General features: G+C 46.2%; 1 protein-coding gene across 1 annotated transcript in view; it reads right to left on the bottom strand.

Annotated features, from left to right (window-relative positions):
• Nucleotides 1–27306, bottom strand: part of LOC119385400 (monocarboxylate transporter 12) — a 78888-nt gene that overhangs the window by 36427 nt on the left and 15155 nt on the right. The window contains exon 2 of the mRNA XM_049413184.1: nt 9607–9892. Coding sequence (XP_049269141.1) covers nt 9607–9802 — 196 coding nt within the window. The 5' untranslated portion in view covers nt 9803–9892. The remainder of the gene's footprint in view (nt 1–9606; nt 9893–27306) is intronic.

Below are 27306 nucleotides of genomic sequence, written 5' to 3'. Positions count from 1 at the left end.
TACGGCATGCCTTACCTGCCACGCCCCTGGCGCGCTTGCGACCATTAGTGAGGTCACTATGGCCTCTGCGCTACGCTGGCCTGTACCAGCAGCTGTGGAGGCTTCCAGGCCTCGAGTGGAAGATGCGCATTGTGCACCTCCCGGCTCTCTACGTGAGCGCTGTAGTGCCGACACTAGGTCCTGCAATTGGACCTGAGTGCTGACAGACAACATTTGAGGTACTCGCCCTCTCTGTACCGTTTGGCTGTAGGAGGCCTTCTGGGCAAACTCCACTGGTTTTCTGGCTTCGGTGTATGTGAGCTTCTCTTGTAGTGTTCATTAGTTTTTATTTTTTTTCTAGACAGGACACGTTCAAGAATATGCGACATCAGGGCCCTCGCAGTTGATGCAATGCAAATCATTTGTGCACCCCTCATCGCTGTGTCCGGTAAGACTGCAGTTCACGCACGTCGCCTTTCCTCGGCATGCCTGAGACCGATGCCCATACCTTTGGCACCGGAAGCACCTTCGTGGATTCGGGGCATAGCGTGTCACTTTAAGGCGTAGGCACGCGGCTTGTACCGCATATTGAAGGGTTGTGCTCACGAAAGTCAGCCCTACATATCTTGTTCTGGTTTCTTTTCCTTCTCTTGTTATCACTATGTTGTGAGCGGAAACCACTCTTTGATCAGCTAAGGCTTCGTTTATTGCTTCATCGGTGCATTTTGGGACATTATTGTAAGAGATCACGCCCTCGGCATGGTTTAGTGATCGGTGTGGTGTGACACATATACTTCATAGTCGTCTATTGTATTTAGTTTCCTGATGTTGTTGCTCCGCTGCTCGCTATGTACTTCAATCAAAAGATCGCCGGAACTCATTTTCCTAGCGTCGTAGTCGCCGTTAATGCATTCTGTGATGGCTTTGCCGATAGGAAAGGGCGGTATGTCCTGCATCAGTGTTGCACTCTATGAAGTTATTACAGAAAATATGGTGAAGCTGTTGCGTTTGGAGTGAATTCTTTGGTTTCTTCGGTGCGACCCCGCTTTCGGAGCCGACCAGTTTTGGGGATAGTGGGATTTTTATCCATACAGAAAGGTGCCGTGTTCGGTAATCATGCTGGCCGCCCACCTTGGAGCCCAACCCGGGAGTGTATTTCAAGCACTAGCCATATATAACTACTACAACCATACGTGACCAGCCAAGGAAGACTAGTCACGCATGGTTAACCCTTGTCAACGGGAAAAAGGAAGTAAACAGAAGGAAAAAACGGACAGGATAGATCAAACGTGCGAGAGAAATTCAAAGATGGTAGATAGAGTAGGCTAGGAAGAGGTTACAGCCGATTTCCCCCAAGGTTGGTCAGCCTGTGTGTGCCGTCTGCGTGAGGCAGGAGCCAAAGGAGTGAGTTGCCTCTGCCGGGGAGCCTTAGAGGTCCAATCGCTCGGCGTCGGCTCAAGCACCAGGATCTCCTTTTCGACGGACACAGCAAAGCCGCGCACGGCGAGGCGAGGGAGAAGTCGAAACCCCCCGTTAGCTCGGGTCCGTGGTGTCGCTACATGCCAAACGCCTGCTTGCGCAGGCGCCTCTGCGGGGTATCATAGTGCCACCCGTGCTTCTTTTGTTATTTTTATGTAACTATAGTCCGTTGGACGCGTAGCCGCTGCCAAACGCAAGCCGCGCCCTAATGTCTGAGAACCTTCCAGAATATTTTAGGGCGCGTTTTGCGCCCTAAAAGGCAGCAGTCGGTGTGTTAGACTAAACTCTTCATTTGGCCCAACTTATGGCCGGGAAACCGAAAGTCAAACTACAGCAATGCACATTGTACACAGATAGCGGCGAACAGAGCGTCGGCCGTCGATAAAACTGATCTGCAGTAAGGCGGGTCGTCATTTATACATGCGGCATAGAACATTCGAGCCTTATCGCTGGTGGCCGTGTTAGTTCCAGAATAATTTCAACAGTTCCCGCTTGCGCGCTCAGTTCTACAAGATCATAGGCGTGCGCAGGGTACCCCTTCATGGGGGGGGGGGGGGGAAGGTTCCTCGCGGCGCCCCCCTTGGTGACTAGCCACCCCCCCCCCCCCCATACGCACGCCTGTGAAGAAGATTCTAAAATAGTCTGGAAAGTTCTGAGACATTAGGGTGCGGTTTGTGCAAGGCAGCGCTAGGAGTGCCACAGAATATAGTTACATAAAATAACAAAACAAGCGCGCGTGGCAATAGGACTGGTCATTAGTATAGTAGTTTTATTTCAGTGGTCACTCAAGTACTAGTTTTCTAAACTTCCATAGGCGATATGTTTGTATAGATATTCTCCCGAGCTCTCCCATAATCAACATGCAATACTACAAACTCGTTTCAGGTTTCAAGGGCGTATAAGCGACGTAAATTCATGTCTTGCACATCTATCCCGCGATGGCTGAATCGTCGTCCTTGCAGTTCCCATGCACTTTCAAGCCGCAGTTCCCACTGTCAATACTAGCATGAAACTGGTTACACGTGCTGCACACGACCCCTTCAGCAGCATATTACTGCGGGACTCCTTCGCATTCCTGTTTACCACTTGCACGTCACTGCTATCAACGCATTTTGCTGAAGATCATAGACACGTGTGGCATGTTCGGTATTGAAATGCAAAGGTCAGAAAAGCACGACCGATGTTTCACTTTGACCGCGACATTACGATAAGGGCAGAGAGGCCGCCGGACTTCTTAACTTTTGTTTTGTTATTCCTTTTTGGCGCTCTGTGGTTGATACGCGTACGAGTTGCACGAGTGTAGTGATGCATCTAGACACCGAGTGTGATGATAACATAGTTTCATTAACCCTTTCCCTACCGAAGACGAGCTGGGCTCGTCCACCATGAAACAAGCATTTGGGGGTGCCGCAGTTAAGCTACCCTGATTCATTTTTTCTTGTGTTCTCTTTAACTTCAACAGATAGCGCAGCAAAAAAATATGGAACACGCGCTCAAAGCCTGCATTTTGGTCGAGAAAGGTAAGTACTTAATTCAAGTAACCGGAATTAGAAAACGACGTCCTCCTTCGTACGCGATCGGTGCGCGCGTGTCGCAACAGCTCCGCTCAGAAAAAGGAGTGCCCTTCTTCGCCGAAGATTCGTTAAATGAAGAATTTCACTTCTCCTACGAGTGCAGCAGCGACCGCACATAGAAGCATAGTTTGTCTAAACCATCGGATTCGGACGACAACCATGTGTCGACGTATCGGCAGTGGACGCCCTTAGATGTTAGGAAACCCGTATCTATATATGTATCTATATGTACCCGTGTAATATATCTTTTCACGGACTCGCTTCCCTGCGCTTTATTTTTTGAATTTCAAAGAGACGTTTTCTACATCGCAGACTGGAGAGGTTAGGACACTTTCCGCGGTGCAGTGCAGTGAAGGCTGTGCACAGCTTCAAAACAAAAGTGTACATATATATATATATATATATATATATATATATATATATATATATATATCCTGAAGAAGACGGGGCTCCCGTCGAAACGTAGACAAAATAAACAGTTGTTTTTATGAAGGCGCATATACTTTTATGCTTATATTATATATATATATATATATATATATATATATATTGCGTGTATCTAGCTAATAAAATCCTTTGAATAACTTGTAGTTGTTTCAAGACACGCATACTCGAATAGGCAAAGAAAATAATAAAAATAATGGGTGTTTTTGTATCGTTTTCGGCCACAAAGCTCGTCAAGGAAAGGGTTAAGCTACACCATGCCTTCGAGCGCTGAATGCGCCGAGATAAACAGTTTGCCGCGATGTACATTTTAAAGCGAGCGCGGCATTTTCATGGCCATAGTTCGAAAAGGTGTTCTTCCAGGTGTTCATCATCTAGTAAAATATATTGCCGAGGTACTGAGCCCACAGTATTACGACAAAAAAGTAGAACTAGAGAAAAGAGGCATGAGTGATCAACGCAAGTGCGCCTACACTTGACTTTTTCAATACCGGACTTTATTCTGCTACCGCCATGGTTTACATTCAAAAGTGAAGTTCTTAACTTTAAGAGAGTACATTACTTTCATACCAAACGGGACAAATACAAAACGCACAGATAGAGACAAGTTCATCCATCATATTTCTGAACTGCCAAACCTACACAACATCGTATGTCGGAACTAGAGCACTGCACGGGCCGAGATTTTCGTCCCGGGCCCGGCCCGGCGATTCAATACGCGACCCGAGCCCGGCCCGAACCCGAGAAAAAATTTCGCCTACCCGGCCCGGCCCGGCCCGGCCCGACGGTAGATCAGGCCCGACAAAGGCCCGAGCCAATAATATAGGTGATGTTGCCAGAAAATTGAATCTACAGCAAAGTGTTTTGGTAGCAAATATCTACGCTTTGCTGGCGAATATTTCGCTAACAATTTTACTTAAACCTACGGTAATTTCGTATAAAAAGGGGCTCACGGTGGAAAGAGTTGAGTGGAAATATTGGGTACAATGACCGTTTGTTCGGCAATGGTATAATATAACTTTTTTCTTTTTTTTTTTTTGCTAATGCAATGGGGATCATCAAGAGCGTTTTGTAGCAGATATTTCAGCAAGGAAAGTGATTTGCAGCATGAATTCAGTTTTGATAGGAAGTGCAATAAAAACAGAGGAGAGAGAAAACACAACGTTCTCATTGCGCTCTTTACTGAAACATAGAACGCGCTTTAACGACAAAGCCAATCACGCATCCTTCTGGATATGTAACACGTCTTCAGCATGGCAGCACCTTGCCACAGCAAGATGGAGGAAGAAAGTCAAGTTTATTACCTTGCTGTATGTACACTAACCTAGATAAAAATTATAACGAACCGTGTGCGCCACGTGTGCTTTTAGAAATACGTAAAGGCAGCCAAAAGGACGAAAAAAGTATTTGTGGTAGCATTCTTTTCATATATCAGATTTATTTCATATATCACCACTGCTACTATATACAGTCCATAAGTCTTTTGTGGCACATTTTATAGTTTTATTTCTTCACGTGTTATTGTGCAAAAAATCAAATTATCTAGAGATTCCGGCGTTAAGCACGCCATCTACCGCTGTATCACATATCCTGCCACGCTATAGTTTCTCGCACTGCATGCGCTAGCCGCAGGGGTGCACATCTGTCTTGCGAAATGTGAAGGCGTCGGCAGTCGTTGTTCTTAACTTCCACCACTGGAGCAAATTTAGGATGTCTTTGTGGAACTCTGCAGAATGAACGTAGCTGTGAAGCTTATCCCTTCATTTCTATCGTTCCCGAACGTCGTGACACTATTCAGTATCACCTATAAAAGTCCTATTTGAGGGCTTCTGCTTGCAGTTTTCAGCCGTGTATGTTTGTACGGCTTGCACCGCGCTCTTTTTTTTCTGTCATAATGCTCTATGCCATCCTAACGATGTTGTACTGGTAGAAGGTGATCACTGGACTACGCGGGTGTACGATTGGCAGCAGGTGGACAAAGCGATTTCGATCTATTTTTGGTGTTCGTTACAGTTTTATAATAAAGGCGCGAATAAGCTTCTTGACGCTTGCTCATTGGATGCATATAGTTCGAGGTAAAGGGACATCACCGGGCACGGAATTCGTAATTGTCTTTTTTAAAGCGTGATATTTCGTCAAGCGAATGTATTTTACCTAAAGCCTTATGCTGTTTGATCCTATGCTATTCCTGCACATTCCAACGGTGTTGTGGCAGTGCCATGTAGCTCTCACACTATATACCTGTATAGTGCAGGGGACCCTATTTTTCATTTTCTTATAAGTAGGTTCTTAAAGGGATATTCAGACGGGGGAGAATTGCTCGGGGGAGACGAGGGGATTGCGCATCACGTGACCGCGACGTCACGGATTAGCGAGTGGGCGTGACCCCCCCGCGCCTCCACGGGGGAGACGGGGCACTTTTCCCCGAAAGGACAAACAATCCTCCGGCGGTGGGGGATATAGCGAAATTTCGGGCTCTTGTTTGGCCACATTGTTGCACTTGCTCCTGCAGAGAGCGGCAGCGGGTGTACAGTCTGAAGCTGCACGGTCGTCTGCAGCTCGTCGTTAGCAGCTCGTCAAACGGGTGGTGCAAGGCACCAGAGTAGTCTAGTAACACTGGTCTACCCCTCCGTTCGCCTCGTCCGTGTGAGTAGGGGGCATTTCTGGAGAATTCTCCTCGCGAGCTGACGTCACTAGGCTCCGCCTTTATTCCCCGAGCATTTCTCCTCCGTCTGAATACCCCTTAAGTTACACAGGCATGACAGGTCTAAAGCTTTGTTGTCGTGAGGCATCCTCTGCGGCCACCATGTGTTGATACCTAACCGTGAAACAAAACTCTATACTTCAAAATCGGCGTCCTTATTTTAGTCATGTTGAAGATAGGTATCGATATGTTGTTGGAATCCTGTCGCTAAATACCCTTCAGAAACGACCCATATGTGACATATCGGAAAGCTCTTCTCTTAAATGGCAACATTTAGCTGACATTTGGTACGACCTAGCCCCTCTACCCTCTACACCCCCCCCCCCCCCCGCGCTTTTACCTGCCTTACTGTCCTGGCCCTTGCGGGAGTAAATTTTCGTAAATGCGTCCCGTTAGCTGAGGTGGGTTTGAGACCCCTAACATAGCGGATACAGGTGGAAGTTCAAATGTTAACAATTTGGGCACACCAAGCAGGCTGTGCACGTCCATCTCGCGTCACATGACCACTGGGGGCCGTGACGAAGCCACGGAAAAAGAATGTCTACGTATAGGAATTCTATGTAACGAGAGTCCGTGCAGTCCTTTCTTTTTAGTGGAGGGCTGGAAACTTCAAAAACATTTGCTCACTTTGGAGCTATGTGATCGCTCTTGCGATAAGCTACAGGTATATATTTATTATATTACACTGATTACTGCGATTACAAAATAACATTTGCGATATAAGATCATAACGAATGAAAATAAAGCACAGAATATCGACATGTTAAATATATAAGCGCCTGGTATATCTACTTTTAGCTCGCCCGTTTAAGATAAATCAGGTAGCCCCATATGCAAGGAGCAAAAGAAGTTCAGTACTTGTCTCTAATAAAATTTCTCTAAATAGCTTGCCCCACATAAAAAAAGCGTTTTTTTTTCTCAAGAGAAAATGTGAAACACACACACACACACACACACACGCACACACATACATACATACATACATATATATATATATATATATATATGCACAACGTATGCAGAACAAGCATGAAGGGGCCCTAAAAGAAAAACAATTTCTGTATTATCAGTAAATTACTCTTTATCAAATCCTAAATCACCACGCTCGCCGGAAGAAAACTCTTGGTAAGTGAGAATATGAGCAAAATGATAAATGCGGGTGGCGACGCCCTCTTTAAGTTCGCGCAGCAGACACCGTGACATCTTAGATTCTGACAGTGTCTGACAGGTCCTACGGAGTTCCTAATCACTAAAAATGAAGTACATTGACCTCTGAGAGAGCCATAGACTTAGCATACCAAGTTTGAGGAAAATTTATAGAACCAATGTCTCCAAATACGACAAATACAGTTTGAAATCCGTGGCGTCACGCTCGGAGATTTCGGCGCGAAATTTAAAAAAATGGAATTTTGACCTTGATTTTCTCGTCTGATAATAAACTTATGATGGTGAAATGAATGACATTCGAGTTCTTAGACTTCACTTTACCAGTCTGAACCGATTCAGTGCTTCACAATGGTGTCCATTTAAGAACCCAGCAAAGTCCAAGCCCGGCCCGACCCGAGCCCACCACCTCAAACCCGGGCCCGGTCCTAAGCCCGGAGCTTCAGGCCCGAGCCCGGCCCGGCCCGGGCCCGCCGTGAGAACTACTTTACCCGGCCCGGCCCGGCCCGGCCCACGGGCCGGGCCGGGCCGGGGTTTTCGGGTAGGCCCGAGCCCGTGCAGTGCTCTAGTCGGAACGACTTGTCCAATGATGCATCTTGCTGGGCGAGTCGGTTGTGCATAATTAAAACAGGGTGCTGCGCAAAAGAGACACGGACAAGAAGAGAACATGTAACCCGTGTCGCAGATACTTAGTTCATGTATCTGCGCCCGTCCTCGTTCTCTTCTTGTCCGTCTCTTTTACGCAGCATCTTGTTTCATTTAGGGACTTGGTCGCAAGCCTTCCGATCATTCGGTGCTCATGTATATATCTGGGCATAGCAGAAGCGTTGTTAACACAGGTACATATGTTCTGAAACGAAGTTTTGTTCGTACACCTTCGCAAACCTTGCTCATTGTGGATGCTAGTCGGTGCTCCCTACAGCGCGGTGATTACGCTGCACATATGGCCTTTCTGGCAACTGTTTGGCGAGCCATATTCAAAGAACACTGAATGCGCAAGCATTTCTATGCCGACAGAACGAGGAAAATTGTGCCGGTCCATCCGTCTGTCTCTGGAGACGAATCATTTTGAACGAAAAAAATGCATGAAGCAATATAGGTTTTCATCGCAGAGATAGGTTTCGAATCGGGTCCCCCTCCAAGAAGCCGATTGCCTTGCCCACTGGGCAGGACACTCAGGCTTGCAGTCAGTAAATATATTTGAACCGTACGGGTTATGTAAGGGAACACTTTCTATGAAGGTTCCGTTGAAGTATTTTGCGGCGGTGGCATAAAAGCCATTCTTAGGACACAGTCTAAAGCCAACAGGAAGGAAATTCTAATCAGGCTAATTCCGATTTTGCGACAACTCAATGGCAAACACGCGACAGAAATGCGATAGAAAGAGAAGTAGTACGTGATGCACGCGCAGCTTCCCTTTCTCCCAATTTCCCCGTTGGGCAAGGGCGAAAGTAAGCTACCGCTACGGCGCCACGCGTTTCTCGACGCCGCATCTACGGAGTTCTCGCGAGAAGTTGAGACAGCCGCGTAGTAATAGGACCGGCTTCACTGCCGTATGCCTCTGCACATGAATTTATAGGGCTAAATACGCTTTCTAGAAGCTTTTAGTGTGTATAATGCTCTTTATTCTAGAAGTGGATTCAGCGATGAAGACATGTATGCCATAATTTTCGAGTTGCAAGCGGATGCTCTGATCAGGAGGGCTCCAATTATGAACGTGTTGAAGCAGAGCCATCCCTCCTAATTCAACAAGAGGGATGGGTGATCTACTTGCAACATGATTATTTTGAATGTCATAAAGCGCAAACGAAAATACCCTGGAAGAAGAAAAGAACGCACATCACAGATAGCGTGTGGCATTTGCGTTCCGTACATTACCCAGTGCGCACCAAGTCTCCTCAACACGATATTTTCAGTTAGTTATGTTGGGTCTAATGGCGCAAAAGCAACTACGGCTCCCATTTCAGTTCTGCCACTGTTTTCTCGCTTGGTCTACCTTACCTGGCGGCTGTTTGATTGATGAACGAATGTATGCCGCCATTAAAATTCACGGCAGCGTCGCCGCCCGTATCTTTGTTTTGCGTTTTTTCTGGCTTCCCAAGCGTCTTCTCGGGGTAAGATAGGCGCCACTGGTACTGTTGTTTGATGGTAAGTTGCAAGTACAAATTATTTTTCCCTTTAACGTCTATCGTAAGTCCGATGCTTGCGATTTTTCGTGTGCGACTCGGTGAAGTCAGTTTGGAGCAAGTCCACTATGCTCACCAAATATGTTGGAGACGGCGCCCAAGAGCGAGAAAGGCCACGAGCCGGCCTGGCGTGAGGCGCCCATCTCGGAAATCATGGTGACGAACACGATGCCGCCGCTGCGGTTCACGATCATGGTCCAGAAAAGGCACCAGCTGCAGGCCGCCGCCACGAGCACGCTGCGACCGGTGTCCTGGTAAGAGGACATCGCCATGGCTGCTTGCTACAAGGCCGACCAGGCTGTGCCTTCGTGCACGATACACACCGATGGTGCAGGGGCGACAAAGAAGCCACTTCAGCGGTTCTGCAAACAAACCAAAGGCAGCGTATGTGTGCGATAAGACAGCAATGGTTACAGTACACTCTCCTCGGGCCACTGCGTGCAAGGAGGCTGCGCACACTTGTTCAACGCGAACGCTACTATTCAACGTGCGCACGCCGCTATTACCGGCAGCAAACCGAGGCGTCTAGCTCGCGATTCGGTGTCCACACGATATAACGGTGCGCCAGCTCCTGTTCCGTCTTATCACAAAGCCAAGACGACCGCGCGCCCAGCCGCTTCTGCGAAACACATATATATTGAAAATTCGAAACGCGTTTCATATTGAGAGATGAATATCAAGTTGGTTAGCTTTGGTGCGCGTAGATTCCTTGAGAATGTAATGCGTGCGCACGCAGCATTACTTCGCAAGCACTCCAGCCCGAAAGCGAGCACGAGCACACTTAAACCGAAACGGTTAACAGGACGCGGGACAATGCTATCCTAGCAGCGCAACCGGCGGGCGATAGCTGGTTGGCAAACCTCAGCAATCTATTTTGTTTTGGGTTCTGTGTTTCTCCCGCAGAGAGATAAGCAAAACAAAATACATCTCGTACAGCCCTAAAGTTCAACTGGCTCGAGCCAATTAAAAAACAATAAATGAATAGTGCCAATTTTCTAAAGCACGTTTTAGAACAAGCCAGTTTAAACAAAACGTTTAGCCGAGCACGACCGAAAGGACGCAAATGTGCTGATTTGCAATATGTGCCCAGTTGCTTCGAGTTGTCGATGAATTCTCCCTCGCGCTGCCAATTGCTAGCTTCGTGGTTAGCTCAATTGGTAGAGCGACCGCTCCGGAAAGGCGTTGGTCCCGGGTGCGTACCCCGGACCAATACTGGCACGAGGTTAACCCAGGCCGTCTACGAAGCGAGTAGGAGACAGGACACAGAAGAAAAAAAAACAGGAAAGAAAAAGATCAGATAGAGGAATAAGAAAAGGCGATCGCCGATTTCCCCCGGGTGGGTCAGCCCAGGGGCGCCGTCTACGTGAAGGCGGGGCCAAAGCGGTGGGTTGCGTCTGCCGGGGGGCCTTTAATGTCCAAGCACCCAGTGTCGGCTGAACTCCCAGGTTCCCCTTTTTCCCCGGACACGGCTAAGCCACGCCTGGCAGGGCGAGGGAGGGGTCGAAGCCCTTGCCTGGCTCAGGTCCGTGGTGACGCCTCACCAAACGCCTGCTTGCGCAGACGCCCCTGCGGGGCAGACCGCTAAAAGACCAGAAGCGAGGGATGCCTCGTATTGGCCGGGTCTAATCGCGTAGGGTCAATTTCTCCCCTGTCGGTGAACACCTTAAGAAGTAAATCAGGAACAAAAGAAAAGCTGCTTGCACACCACATTTTTCCAGAGGTGTGCGAATATTCGAGTTTCGAATTCGAATCGAATAATACCTAACCGAATAATTCGACTCGACTTTCGAATAGCTATTATTTGAAGTTTCAAATATTTCGACATGACGAATATCTAAAGCGCGACAAAGGCCAACGGTGCAACTTGGTTAGGGTGGGGCGGCTAAAGCTAAAGCTAACGTCGTTACAGTAATCTTTCGTTAAAACTTTCACCGATATGCTGGTTCAAAGCGAGCGCATGTTTATTTTAAAGGAGAATATGTCATTTTCGCACGGGTGAAAACCCACGAGAAAGCTTTTAAGCCCTTCACAACTAGCTTCCGCAACGAAGGCACGGACTTCTTGCTTAGTTCAGTCGCGTATGGCGCAAGCGCCACAAAACGTCCCGACTTTGGCCCGCGAAACCCTCTGCGATTGGCTTGACATATGCAAATTTGTTCACACTGTGCAGTCGCCACTGCCGCGCCGCACCACTGGTTCAGAAACTTCCATCGTTCCGGCACGCAGTTAAAACGCTGCTGTGAACGCGCGGCCGAAACGTTTTGGGCCAGGAGCACTCATGACGATAAAGCACAACATTACCGTTGTTCTTTCTATCAGTTTTCAATAAAATCCTGTGTATTCAATATTCGATTCGATATTCGACATTTCTGGCTACTATTCGGCACTATTCGATTCGAATCCGATTCGAGATAATTTTTCACTATTCACACACCCCTATATTTTTCCTTTTTTGCGCTCTTCACTGTCCTTCCCCCTGACGGCTCTCCACGGATGCGCATCGCCAACCGCTCGCGCCTTGTCAGCGCGGCGGCGTATGCTGGCCGGAGCATCCCATTTCACGGCTGCTAGCGGTTGTTTTCGGGGAGGTGGTTTAACTAGAGGACTAGGTCAAGCCCGATAGAGTTCCGAACAAGCAATGTTTGTTGTCCGGTAACATGAATAACAGTCTCAAAATGCACTCGAAAGCTGGATATGTTCATATAGGCGCCCATTTTGAAAATAGGCATTTGTAGGTATTTATAGGCAATCTAAGCACAAACGCCAGAAATAGGCGTACTTTCGGGCTAGTAGGTTCATATCCAGAGTAAAATAGCGCCGGCGAAAACAACAGACAAGACGAGGAGAAGGACATGTAACACAATGCGCACTAAACACGTTGTTAGTGCGCCTTGTGTTACGTGTCCTCCTAATAATATCTAGGGTTTAACGTCCCAAAACCACGATATGACTATAAGAGACGCCGTAGTGGAGGGCTCCGGAAATTTCGACCACCTGGGGTTCTTAAACGTGCACGTAAATCTCAGTACGCGGGCCTCAGACATTTCCGCCTCCATCGAAAATGCAGCCGCCGCGGCCGGGATTCGATCCCGCGACCTTCGGACCAGCAGTCGAGTGCCATAACCACTAGACAGTGCTGGGCAGTACCGAAGATACATGTATCTTAGATACTATCTCAGATACTCTTTGGGTATCTTGTATCTGTATCGCGATACGTCTCGCAAGACGAGTATCAATAATCGCTGGCTCAACTCCGCTTCTCAAGCTGGTACTGGTGCTACTAAAGCGCCTCAGTAAAACTCATCGCAGTGACATAATTTCATTTTTCCGGCAAAGTCCACCAGTGAAGGCAGGCAATGAAGTGTGCGCGTCCGTTTTGGTGGAGCAGAGCAACTTGACAGCGCTCGCGTAGTCACGACAGAACAAGCGCGCGAACGTCCAGCTTGGCTCACGTGTCTTTCGTTTTCTCGATTTTTTTTTTTTCGTGTGCCAGTGCCATGATACTTGCCCTTATCCACTGTCCAGCGCCGCGTACCACAATGCGTGCGGCGACTATCGCGCAAATTCTGATGCCGCTCCCCTGCGCAGTGCTTCGTTACGAAATCTGAAGTATAGGGTTGCTTTGCTTGCCGTGGCTTTCACACACAAGCGATTTGAAGGATCTTGTGCATGTAAGTTCGACTTACATGCGATTGACTTATGTGCAAATAAGATCCGAACTGTAGCACCACTAGTACCGATGCTAGATTTAATATATGAAGCGCTTTTCTAACAGAATATATGTTCGTGTACCGTATCTTTTTCTTCCTGCTGTCAATCCAATTCCGGCCGCGGCGGTCGCATTTTCGATGGAGGCGAAAATACTTGAGGCCCGTGTACTTCGATTTAGGTGCACGTGAAAGAACTCCAGGTGGTCAAACTTTCCGGAGCCCTTCACTGCGGCGTCTCTCATAATCGCATCGTGGTTTTGGGGTGCTAAACCGTAACAATTATTATTATTATCTTCCTGCTATCTTTATTCAAAGAGCTTTTGAAATCATAATTTGATTGTTAGCACAAGTTATTTCTTAGTTGTCCTTCTTTTCCATCCCGTACATTACCTAGGGCTCTGAACTTTTTTTTTCCGGACTGGTCGCACAAATATACCTCTTGTAACGTGCTGCCAAAATAAGTTCTCTGCTTTATTCTTACATTGAACTGTCTGCTTTATTTCTGCTACTGTTTGCACATTTATATTTCGCTTTAGCTTACTGTTCTGCGAGGTGATTTCGAAAACAAATATGTAATCATGTGGGCGCGCACTGAGTATGCAGTACCAAACATCCTGCTTACTGCTTAGTAAAAGAGCGAAATTGAGTTTGCATTAAAATGATGGAAATAATTATGGGCCATCTTAAAGTTGTTAGGAAGGGGATTCGAGAAACATTGCTATACCACATGATCTGTTTTCCTCATGAGCGTCCCAACGAGCCGTTCCAGTCAATTTTTCGTAGGCACCAAGTATTTTTACTGTCTTACATTAACAAGCAAATTCAAGATGCTTCATGATTAATTGTCATAGCTATTAAGGGTGCCGCCTGTATTGTGTTTCAATACTTATTCACGATGAATTTTGATACAGAACGACTTTTCTATTTTATTTATAAATATTTGATTTGTTTTCCTTTTTTAGGACTCCCTCATTTTTTTACTATTACTAATCGCCAGTTAATCGGACATATAGGTGGCAATACCGTGAATAGCAGCGCTGTGCCGCGAAGATTTGTGCAACTTGCCACGCGCTCTCATGTCTTTATTTTGGTGGGATCGGGTTTAAACTGCAAAAACATTATTAGCAGCGCTCGGCTCAAGACACGTCGCGATGTTTCGGAAGCTTCGCAGTTGTTTCACATTGTTCTGTTAAGATTACGCGCGAATCCCAGCCGCGGCGGCCACATTTCGATTGAGGCGAAATGCTCGAGGCCCGTGTGCTTAGATTTGGAGCACGTTAAAGAACCCCAGGTGGTCTAAATGTCTGGAGCCCTCCACTACGGCGTTCATCATAACCATGTCGTGGTTTTGGGATGTAAAACTGCAAAAGTTATTATTAAAATTATGCGCAGGACGTGAGCACTGTAGTTCATTCGGGAGCTTACGCGAGCACCATCGGTAACGCTGGAAGGTTCGATCGCAGATGTGACCACGCCTTCCGTCTATGACCAGAATACCGAAGGCCAACAACATTTATTGCTGCTATCAGTGTACAGAGTGCTTTGATTGTATTATGAGTTACTTAGTTTTCTGGGCACGAGTTTGCCCAGTGAGCAGTTTAGTCTCTACCAGAGTGACTGCCGCCTTCTTTATCCTTACCACCACGTGACAATACAATAGGTATTAGCCATTTCTGGGGTGAACATATTCTCTCGTTGAAGAAAAATTGTTGAAAGATTGCACGTTAGTGAATATATTGATAACGAACCCTTTACGCCAGCAGAGAAGTAGAACATGAAAAGTCATTGCAGTTTTATGAGCTCTACGCATACACAGTGCGTCACGAAAAATATCGCCAGCAACGTTGTTGCTGCTGCACACCGGTGATTCAGTATTGCGTGAACGGTCTTTTACAGACAAGGTAAACCTCCACACCGGTATTTGCGCCATCGTGCGAACGCTTCGTATTGAAGTTCTTGTGATTAGATCGCAACCCGCTAGCTGGTGGGCAAGCTGAGCAGCGACTCCTATCAATTACAAAAATGACAAGCAAGAGCCGCTATCAGTGAAGAGCAGTCCTGTTAAGCAGCCAAAACAAACCCCAATAAGTTCTGTCGGAAGTAAACTAATGCACTTGGAGCAAGAAGGACAATACTTTTGAAATACTAACACACACTTCATTAAAATTAAAGAAAATTGGTCACATTAAAGAAGTTTTCAAGCAAACCGTTTCGTGCATAGGCGTTCGCTACTACATTAGGGGGTCTATAATAACAAATTTGCGAATGTATCGAAGTATCTTGAGATACAATTGCCACAGGGGCGGGGGGTTGGGCGGTTCAACCCCCCCCCTCCGAAATTTTTCAGTTTTGCTTGCGTATATATACACGCGCACATACAAACTCACGCACGAACATACATAAAGTATGGTTGAACCCCCCCCCCCGAAAAAAATTTCTGGCTACGCCCCTGAATTGCCAAGTATCGTATCGGATACAATTATTGCGGTAGTATCTTGTATCTGTATCTCCAATACTTCTTGCCTGAGTATCTTGTATCGTATCGCCATACAATTTCAAAGTATCTTTGCCCAGCCCTGCCACTAGACCACCGTGGCGGGGCGTGTCCTTCTCCTCGTCTGGACTGTTGTTTTCGCTAGCACTGTTTTACTACCAAAAATAGGCATGTAGAGGTACTTTAAAAACACTATGAAAGCCCTTCTTAACCTCTAGTTCATGCTCATATATCAAAGCGGGGCGATAGGAACAAAATAGGCATTTGCCTAAAATCCAGTCCCTAATGATCAGTTTTCCCACACATAAAAAAATCTGAGAATGAAAACATTATTTCAAATAGATTTACTGCCTTAAGTATCTGAATCCCAAAGGTTCTTCTCTCCGTAACACATCGAGAACTAAAACGCAATGCTATCCTCAGCATGAGAGAGTATGTTCGTTGCAGACATCAAATGAACTTTTTTTTTTCACGATAAGCGTCGTCCATAACATTTCGTTCGAATGATTATTAGGTCTACTTACGGTCAGATAATATATTGACCCGACAAATAAAGTGTTCCTCTCACTGGCTGAGACATTCACAGCAGAAGCTTCGCACAAAATGCTATCACAAACATGTGTATCAGCCGAAGAACCGATATATGGGATCTTTTCCTTTCAAGAGTACTTGCCGCGAGGTTCCAAACTATAAAATAAAAGGTAGCGCTGGCTCTCATGATCTATGTTGTATTTCGCTCTTTGCCTCCTCCCCTGAAGCTATATAGGTTCGTTATTCAATAACGTTGTTGCAGGCAGGAATGAGCGCGAAAGAGGCGCGCTGCGCTACAAACCTGCACTACCAACCTTCTTTGTAGTGCAAATCCTGCGCTAGAAATCTTCTAGAGGAGTTAAAATAATAAATAACTCGTACATTCTCATTATTTTTGAAATGATAGTTTAATGACAGTTTTCGAAAGTTAGCGTACATGTTTGATCATTATAACAGCTGCATGTGTTTTTTTACCAAGGCTTAAAATTGGATATGTCCTAATATACAGAAGATGAGCCATCGCTGAAATTTTCGTCAAAATTAGTGCAGTAGTTCAAAAGTTGGCGTTTAGCCCCTCATCTCCCCTTAACCACCAGCAAGGAACCTCGCCGCCACTGCCCCAATACCGCAGCGCGATGACACATTGAGGCGCAGGGGCAGAGAAGCAATCGTCCCTCTGTGCATTTATTTTGGAATGTGGAGCGAACCCTCTGAGCTCGGACGACATCGATAATTGCAGGGCTCGGCAGGGCGAAGTGAAACAGACGATTAATGCATCGTAAGAAGAGAGCGGTCAGCTTCTAGGAGCCAAACAGGAAGACTGGACGAGTTTCCAGCATGAGCATAAAGAGTGAATAAAGTAATGACTTTTGACAAACAAATCTGGCGACCTAATGCTGCAACGTTCCCTTGGTGACATCAATCACCGGAGGCCTTTTACGGGCGGTGAAAGGTACAATATGTGCCGTAATAGAGGATGAAGTAACCGTGAGACGTGCAGTAATTCTTTATGGTCATAAGCTGTCACATGGTTGCAGGTCGGCATGGGATAACCATTGCGAAGCGCTCGCACTGAGACCAGTCGGCAAGGTTAGGGCAAGCAACATGGCACAATTTATGGAAAATGAGCCACATGCGTAGTCTACGAATACCCTTTGCGTACAGCAAGTCATACATCGGCCGGCCAGTGTACCAATGTACGAGCCAGGGAACGCGAACTAAATATTACTAAGGCGGGCGTGGTACACATTTGGCAGCGCATTGTAAAGTGCACTCGTCAACCACTGCTCAGGGAGGTCAAGATTCTCGGCTAAAGAATGAGACTGCAGATAAGTTAATGGAAGCTTAATATATCAAAAAGAAAAGTGCCATTTGTATCCTGCTATCCTTTCCAGTCGGAGAGGAAATTTTCTTACTCTGGTTATCCTAAGCATCTGAAGAACCTACGCATGCGTGTATAACTATTTACCCCTCGGTAGCTCACAAAAGTAAATCAGATGGAAGTACCACCGGTGCAGTCTCCGTGGTCCTTCATTTCCGTGCTTCATGTGGCACGAAATGCTTCTCAGCAAGCACCGACTGGGCCAACAAACAGTTACATAACATCTTTTATTTTGCGCTAAGAAAGTAGAACACATGAGAGAAGACGGGACAGGCGCTACTAACTGGTTTATTGCAAAGGTTGCAGTGAGATATGCAGCACAGTGAAGCGCAGACGTACCCAGCGCATATCAAGACAACAACACTTATCGGCCTAAGGACATGTGACATCAAAAAACCTTAGTCTCGCTCTTATACAGGCAGATGGACGTGTCGCTAACATAATCAGTAGCTTCTGTCTTTATGGTACGCCTCCCAGAGTTCACGGTCTGATTTGTTCCCGCTTCTACTTGGAATCTTGGCCTCACGAAATATCGGCTCACACGTGTATTTTCGGCAGTGGGACGAAGGACGGGCACCGTCCACTTTCTTTACGTTTTGCGCATGCTTCCTTAAGCCGGTAATTAAGACAGCGGCCTGTTTGCCCTATGTGCGACTTTCCGCAAGACAGCGGTATGTCATACACCACTTTTTGCACACATTGTACAAAAGTATGCTTCTTTGAGCATCCTTTCTTCTTGCTGGCCACCTTTGTTGTGCGAGGGCAAAGCTGTGCGAGCTTGCTTGGCGCCGAAAAAATCAAGATCTTCTCTCATGTGTTCGTCGTCCTTAGCGCAAAAATCAAGATGTACTCACCAACTCGCCCAACAACAAGTTCTTATCAACAAAAAGTTCTTGAGAATGTAGTGGTAAGCGTTCCGTGGCAGCTAGCCCGTGCATTAGGCCGTTTACGATTGTCTCTGTGCTATCTTAAGAAGAAAACGTGGAGTGCGGAGTTCTCCAGCTTTCTTGAACTTCTTGTTCACTGCCTAGACGCCTTGGGAGGTCCATCAGCAGTTTCCCATCCAAAAAAGCGTGTTCTTGAAGCACAGTGATACTTAGCCGCTCACTGCAATATTTTTTATACGCGTGAATTAAATGTTCATTCTACAAAACCGAACACAGTTTTTTTCTAAGACAACCTTTGTTGGGTGCCCGCGTGTCCACGTTTATCAAATGTAAGATCGAGTTTAGACTCGGCGACGCGCGTGCCATTGCGAGCGCCACCAAAAGTTGGCCTGAATAGGTTGACATGCAGCGAGCGCCAGGAGGTAGCGATCGGCGTGCAAACAGGCCTACCGTCTTCTATCGTGAATCGGAACCGACTAGCTTGTTTGTCTGCGTTTGTGTTGTCCTGGCATCTCGTGTCCGTGTTTACACGCCTACCGTTTTTTTTTTTTTTATCATGAGCGCCAGTAACTGAATCTCAGAGAACAGCTCGCTCGACTAAACCAATGACCATCGTTTGCTGAGGGCAGCGCGACCCGGACTGAGGACTGAGAGACACGTACACAAACAAGCGCTGCCCAACAAACAAGTCCTCAGTCCGGGTCGCGCTGCCCTCAGCAAACGATGGTCAACTACCAACTCGCCCAACTTGCCGTTTTTAAACCAATGAGTAAGCGTCTACAGTGCGCGCGGGAATGACGCGGTAACACGAACGCCCGTGAGGTAAGAGAATGTAGTGGGGACTGCGGTAACTGCATTGTATACTGAGCTAGGCACACCTGGCGCAGCAAACACAGCACGCAGCCACAACAGACTGCGTATGATCGGCTCAAGTGAACAGCTGTCTACCGCACCTTGCAAGGGCGTTGTCTTGTTCGCAGGAGCTTTTGACCGAATGTGGTTCTCACACGAGCGAGACAGCAACAAGTAGGGGTGTGCGAAAATTCGAATATGCGATTCGATTAGCGAGACACTTTTTTAATATTATAAATTCCTCGGACACCACAAAACTTCAAAACAAGTATCGAAATCAGCATAAAGAAATGCACCTTGCAAGGGCGTTGTCTTGTTCGCAGGAGCTTTTGACCGAATGTGGTTCTCACACGAGCGAGACAGCAACAAGTAGGGGTGTGCGAAAATTCGAATATGCGATTCGATTAGCGAGACACTTTTTTAATATTATAAATTCCTCGGACACCACAAAACTTCAAAACAAGTATCGAAATCAGCATAAAGAAATGTACATCTGTGCTACACTTTGCAACATTTAATGTAAAAATAGACAAAATATCGAAAGAAGGGGAACTTTTCCCGAGCCGGTTGATATTATGTCAGGCACAACCAAGTGAATTGAACAGACAATTCGGCCAGGGAAAGCGCCGAGAACGTTAATTCTTCTTTTACTATAGCGTACTAAATCTGACGTAATTGAAATGAAGTCGATGAAAAGTCACCCTTTCGGACGATGAAATCCCACCGACGGAAAGAGTGTTCTTACTTTTGCAAGACCGACATTATTTATATTACAGGACTGAACACGCTGGAGTCGCAAGACTTGTATGGAATGCTTCGAAGTTTCAAGGAGTGCGCCCAAGGGCTACAGAATAACATGACTATGAACCATGCTTTTTCGGTAGTGTGTCACTGATACCTTCCCGTGTATTTCGATGAACAGCTTAAAATTAATTGACATGAAATGACGTGGACGAAAAGCCACCCTTTCCGTCGGTGGGATCTCAATCCATACCTTCAAATTACGCGTCCGGTGCTCTACCAATTAGGCTACCACGGAAGGCGCTTTGCCGTTCACTTCTTTGGGTACGTCTGTGCATGTAATCCTTGGAGTGTTAGCCAGAGCTTCTCGCAGACCATGCGCGAATGTTAAAATTATTTTGTCCCTTAAAACAATATATGTATCGCTAATAGTTGCGAGACAAGAATATCAATTTATTTGATTTCAATTGAGGTACAAAGCTAATTCTTAATTGGAACACCGCGTAGTGTAAATTGCTTCGCAGTGTGAACCAGAATGAAGACTTCCTCAAATCAGTGATTTTCTCTCGTAATATTTAAAACTTCAGTGGTATGAAAATATTTTTTACGCTTAATATACCTTTCGCGGAGTAAGTATTTCATACATAGCGCAATACTGTATGACGAAAAACGCAAACACAGGCGATTTCGCCAAGCATTCTGGAGTTGTATATGACACAAAAGTTGGACCAGTTTTGTTGAGCTTGAGACACCTTGCACAAACGCCTTTGCTTAATGCGTAGGCCAACTTTGGTAATGAAACAAAGAACGATACTCTCATTATTAATTTTCTACACACATCATTCAGACGATGCATTACGGGAAATTCGGAAGGTTCCCACGTGACCCAAATTTTTCTTGTCTCTGAAATATTCCAGCAATTCACTGTTTTCAATGAAGCAAGTCAGCACGATATTTTGTTTTTCAAATACATTAGAGATGACCGACAAAACGACTGGTAAGTTTGCCGTGGAATGACCCATTACACCCTATAGCCCAGAAAACGAAATTGTTTTAACTGCCAAGCCGCTCTAGCTCGGCGTAATGAGGTGACTCAAAAACTATCATTATGAACGAGTATGTGCCACAGAAATTGGGCAACAGATGGCCGGCGTATAGCAGGGAGGTGAGACAAAGAAAGAGGCAGAAAGAAAGAAAGATAGAAAAAAGAGAGAGAACCTTGGCGAAAAAATTGCAGGCAGTTTGCATTAAGTCGCGCAAAGTTTGGCACAGCGAAGCGCAGACCCGTCGCCGCTCGTACATCCCATCGACTGACACGTCTAGCTTCGAGATGGGCGGCTTCCTCGTCGGCAGTCAGGCTATGCACTACAGAGCGGAGGTCGGGCGCGATGTCTCTGTCGGTGGGCGTGGCTTAGCTACTGCGCATGCAGGTGGTGCAGTATCTGGTCACTAGACGGCGCGACGCTTGCTTCCTCTTGTCATCTTCTTTTTTTCTCTCTACTTCTTTCTCTCTATTTCGGTGATGTTCTCTATCTCTTTTTCTTACTGCACTTCTTTCTCTATATTTCTCTCTTCCTCATTCATTCTGTGCTACTCTTTTCTCTCTCCCCTCCTGATTTCCCTCCTCCTCACCATCAAATCTCTCCTACTCACGCTCACTGCCCTTTCCCACCCCCTGGCTGCACTACACTATACAAGGCTTTGCTTTGCTCTGCCAGCGTACCTGGATAGCCAAATGGTTAGGCCATTCGCCTTCGGATCAGGGTACGCGGGTTCCAATCCCGCCTCATGAAGAATTTTTTTTCGGCATTAGTGTTTTTTCTTTCTCTTTCTTTATATCTTTCCTTCCACCGGTCTGTTTGTTTATGGACCGATCAAACTACTTCCTGTTTGAAGAAATTCATTTTCTTTCATCGAAAAGGAATAGCATCACCGTTGCTCTATATCCGAGCTACGGTGGGTCGATGAGTGCTTTAGTTTTGCCGAACTGGAAGCGCTAAAAAAGCTTCCGATTTAGTCGCCGGTCAGTCTGCTTAGCCTTGCCTATCACATGGTAGCTTGCAGCGATCGCGCCTGTTTGCAACAAGGCGACGAATAAGGCAGTGGACTCGAGAACATTGGGAAGCCCAGCTTTTTCAAGCTTGCCCCACGACTTGATCTACCAGGCTAGGGAGATAGTCAAAATCGACTGTTTGCTGGGCTATGGAGACTGAATTAACAGCTGGGCTAGTTGGTCTCGCTTAATCTTGAATTGACTTTTACAGTGCAAAATAAAACTTCGACGGCAATGAAGCCGACTCACTGCTCATTTCTTTCTCTCAGCAAGGATGAGCTCAAAGAGTTGTATACGCTCACAAAGAGCTCAACATCGTATCACTACAATTGAAAATATTTATTATACTCATATGAATCCATCTCGCAAGCTGCTCTAAGTAGCCGCTGCCAATGTGACTGGCGGGCAGCCTGTTGAAATTATGTTCAGGAGACACTCTCCGACTATTCCAAAAAAAGTTTAGGCATTGTTCAGAATATCAATGAGCTGTTCAGTGTGCACACGTCATTCTAATGCTACGAGATTTCACAAATTTGTGACGTCGCGTAACAAGCAGATGATAATATGGCACACCGAAAATGTTTGACAAATGCCGAAGAACCAATGCCCAACAATATGCCGCATTTAAAATAGCTTATTCTCTTGTTTTTTACGTAGTCGTGCATAAGTGGTCATTACGCGATGCATCAGTTTCGCGTCATTTGTTGCAATAGCGTTACAAGCAGTTGCTGTGTCCATGACCCAGAAAAATTTCGGCCAATCACAAAACAGCTAACGACCAATACGAAAGGAAAATAATGGAACGTTTTACATCGCCGACATTATTTTTTCCAAGAAAATTTGCGGCTAAACCGTTTGCGTTGCGCATTGGCTTGGAGTTGCCGGAGGGCACTCCAAGTAACGTTGCAAGTGCAAAGACGATGAGTATACACAATGGACTGCGCCCCTAATACCGAAAATTCCTCATTTTTAAAGAAAACGTGTGGTTCACAAGTTAACAATAGTAATATAATAGCAATAGTAATAATAACCACGCCCAAGAAACACTATTTTGACTAGGAGCAAAAAAAATATATAACATACGCAAACTTGAATATGTGCAAGAAAGTGTGATACTTTTATTTCGAAGGTTTGTCGAACGGCATACACATTAAATATATGAACTGAGGCCTGTTTCCGCGAAATACATCAACGGTACTCTATGGTGGGGCCCATAGAGCTACGAATCACAGTCCGGTGGTCTCGTTGTATGCTTACTACGAAAACTAAAATGTGCAGTGATTGCCACCTACATTAAAGGGGCCCCGCAACACTTTTTCAACATGGTCAGAAAACGCTGCCAATCGGCAGGCGAGGCCCCTGAGAGAATGTGAGCCAAGCATTATAGCGCAGCACGTCGAATTTACAATTCTCAAAATCATCTAGAAATAGCTCACTCTTCTCCCGATAAATGATGCCATAAAACCCAAATGACCACGCCATAAGCAGAAAGTCCACGACTATTGGCTGATTTAAGCATCGTGTGCTGCCTAGTTACAGGCATGCTGTGACGTGCCCGCGCTCCCACTGCCGATCACACTGAAAGTAAACAGTGCATTTGAAGAAAAAACAAAGAAAAGTAATGAAAGTGCTCAGGGTGATGAAGGAACGTAGCTTTTTGCCCCCTTGACATCCACTCTGCGTAGGGGATGACAAGAGGGCAAGAAGGGAGTTTCTCTCTCCTTTGAACAACGAAAGAAGAGAGAACGCCCTCAAAGCGTGCGACGAATCACTAACTCCGCTCGTAGTTGACGGATTCTAAAATTTTTGTGGCAGTGGATTCTTGAGGCAATAAGCTCCTTTATTGAAGCCATTCGATGATTACTTGGAAAGCTGTTGCACGGCCCCTTTAAAAAACGCAGTTGTTAGTGAGTAGTTTTTACACAATAATTAAATTTTATTGAATGATACAGATCTGTACTACTGGTAAGGCCGCCATCGACATAACTGTACTCATGTAAAAGGTTAGTGTATAAAAAGTGTTGCTTCACGTATATGTATGGCTCTCTCAGCGCATGCTACTTGAAACAGACGCTCCTTTTGTGTAATGCTACTAAACGCTGTTCAGCGAATTCACTAACTGCATATGAAAAAGCAGATAAAAATGAGCGCGAATGAAGTTCCCTGTTTCTCTCTCTCTCTCGCTATATATATATATATATATATATATATAGTTATTAAAGGTTAGTAAAAGCTTGTTTCGAACGTTTGTCGTCTTTTCTCATATGCATTTCCCACCGGATCCCTTGAACTTCATCCTCGCATATATATATCCTCCTGAGACCTGAGCGAATTTGTAGCCACACAGGTGAAATCAGAACACATTTTTGGAATGCGCACACATGCTGTATTAAACCAGAAAAAAAAATTGCGTCTGTGCGGCAAACAGTTTTTGCACAGCAGTGTGTGCATTATAATGCACACTGGGTCTCAATGCACAGAAAACGAACGACACCCGCCTATAACGAAATTTTACATGTGCTCGCGAAAAGTGCGCTTATTTGTTGTGAAACTGCCTGGAAAGTTTCGCGCAGATGTGATGCAAAGAACGATGTTGCACGTGATACACCGTAACTTTGTGCGCTGAGCATAGGCGTGCGCAGGGTTCCCCATCAGGGGGGGGGGGAGGGGTGAAAGTTCATCGCAGTGCCCCCCCCCAACTACGTCAATGTACGAAGCAGATTTTGTGCCCCCCCCCTCTTAAGTGACTAGGGGTGTCAACGCATGGGGCAGATTTCCCCCCCCCCTCTTAGATGACTAGAGGGGGTGGCCGACCCCCTGCAACCCCCCCGCGTGCGCACGCCTACAGCGCTGAGAATATCCCGGGTTTCGGGGTTTCGGCACCTCGAGGAGGATCCCTAGTTCCCAAGCTCTGAAATGTGGTTTGCTTGCACAGTTCTTGGCTCAGAAGGCATGGGCCCGACCTTGGCTTTCAGCAGCTTCCGTCGTGACTCATTAGGGAGCTTTCGAGTACACAAAGCTTTGCATTGGTTTTTCGCGCAACCGCGCATGCGTCGTACGCTTCCGCTTGCGGGCTCCCGTTAAGTGACGGAAATAGCGGGCCGAAAACGCTAATGCTAACTTAGCATACGCTATTCGAAAACTGCCTATTGTACCACACCTGTCTTCCGGCAACAGGTAATGAGGAAGGGACAGCCTCATCGTATGAGAATTCTAGGTCCGAGGTGTCGTCATTGACTGGTCATTGACTCAAGAACACGTTTCTTTATCACTGATTCTTAGGTGAAACAAACGCCAAAGCTTAATGCCAAAGAGTAACGAACCACATGAGATTGGCAAACATACGCGGGAAGAGCACCCATTGAGACCGCGTGTGCATTATAATGCACATTTGAAGAAAACAGCTTGTGATAACAAAAATACTCGCCCTTAGGGTTACATGACGTGCGGAAATTATCCCTAAACCCTTCCTAAGTAGATTTCCACAACAATTAAGAAATATCACGCGATGATTATTGAGCAATTTGTGAATCACTTGGGCGCCGTGAGCAGAACGTCGAAGACGAGAATGACGCCATGTTTCAAAGCGGGAAAACGGGACTTCCACTGTAGTATGCTTCCTGTATTGCTGACCAGATGGCACCACATGATAGAGAATGCGATTGCACCAAGAGTCTTTGCTCTAATAGTGGCGCGAATTTCGAAAACCGGGAAAAAACAAATGTGCATTTTAATGCACGCGGGGTCTGAAGAGGATATACAGGTATTTTCCGGCGTATACGACACACTTGTTTTCCGATATTATTCTGGTGCGTCTTACATGCGCAAAAAGTCATGCGATTCTGCGAAACCATACGTCCATATTTATTTCGTGAGTGCGATAAACTAAACGCCCGAGCATTCGTACAAATGTATCTAATCTTGTTATAACAATGAAACGGCTGGGGTCTTAGATGTAAGCTAATTACTGTTCAAGCAGTGCGGTGACCACGGAGATTACGGCCGCAATAAAAGCCACCACCGTCACGCGCCCTATTGTATTCTTCGAATTGTTTGTTATTAAACGAACCATTATACTCACGGAACTGAGGCAACAAATAAAAGAGGACAACACAACGGTTCATTGTAACGTTGTAGTGCCCGCGATATCAGTCACAAAAGCGAAAAAACGACTTCGTTATCATCATCATCAGATTCCATGCGAAACATCGCAGCAGTCCGGTAGTAGTCGCAGCTTCCTCTATTTACGTTTTGTATGGGTGTTTGTAGGTGGTAACCGTGCGGCGCGTTCGTTGTTTATGTGTTCCCGCGAAGCCCCGTAAGGCCGTAGAGGAATGGCAGCCACCATAGTAGAGGCAACGACAACGATGTGCTTCAAGGTGCTTAAACGCCGCGTACAAGTTACTCAGAGGGCGACAACGGCAACCCAGCGATGCTCCCAACCGAGGCGGAAGAACTTTTGATAGTGCGCCGGAGGATGTGGCTGCAAATCCAGTGGAATAAATAGTCGTTTTCTGCGTCTTAAGACAGCGTTATATGCAAGTTTTATACTGCTGCTCACAGATATTCAGTGCCGTTCGTAACTACGCATTGCGCAATGAATGCACTCTGCGTGCGTCGTTGTATTTTATCATGTAGACAGAGTTAAAATAGATGCGGCTTATCGGCGACTTTACGCCGGAAAATACTCTCTCTCTATCTCTCTCTCCATATATATATATATATATATATATATATATATATATATATATTGTAATGAAGAAACAGAGACAGTACCCGTTCGCTGGGCCGGCTGTTCTATTCACTGACTTCTTCTCTCTCGTCTTCCACTAGCCTAGCGCGCGCTCGCGCCCCAGCGGCGCTGCCATCCTTACACTCGGCCACGACTGCGACGTAGCATGACGACCTGCCGAAATGTCTCTGGCGGGCGAAATTGACTGCTCCTTGGCGGTCTTTGTAGATATCGGTTCAGCTGTGAATGGTTATGTTGGAGTGCAGATGTTTCCGGCGGCCGGCACTGGCTATTGAGGGAAGGTCGTAGCTGCCGCTGTCGCTTCTCTCGTTGCATTTCTTGACGCACTGTAGGAGGTTCACGATGAACGGTGGATGACTGCACTGATGTGTTGT

The sequence above is a fragment of the Rhipicephalus sanguineus genome, chromosome 3 (genome assembly GCF_013339695.2).
Source record: "Rhipicephalus sanguineus isolate Rsan-2018 chromosome 3, BIME_Rsan_1.4, whole genome shotgun sequence".
Lineage (NCBI taxonomy): Eukaryota > Metazoa > Arthropoda > Arachnida > Ixodida > Ixodidae > Rhipicephalus > Rhipicephalus sanguineus.
The sequence above is the reverse complement of the archived record's forward strand: the minus strand, read 5'-3'. Positions and strand labels throughout refer to the sequence as shown.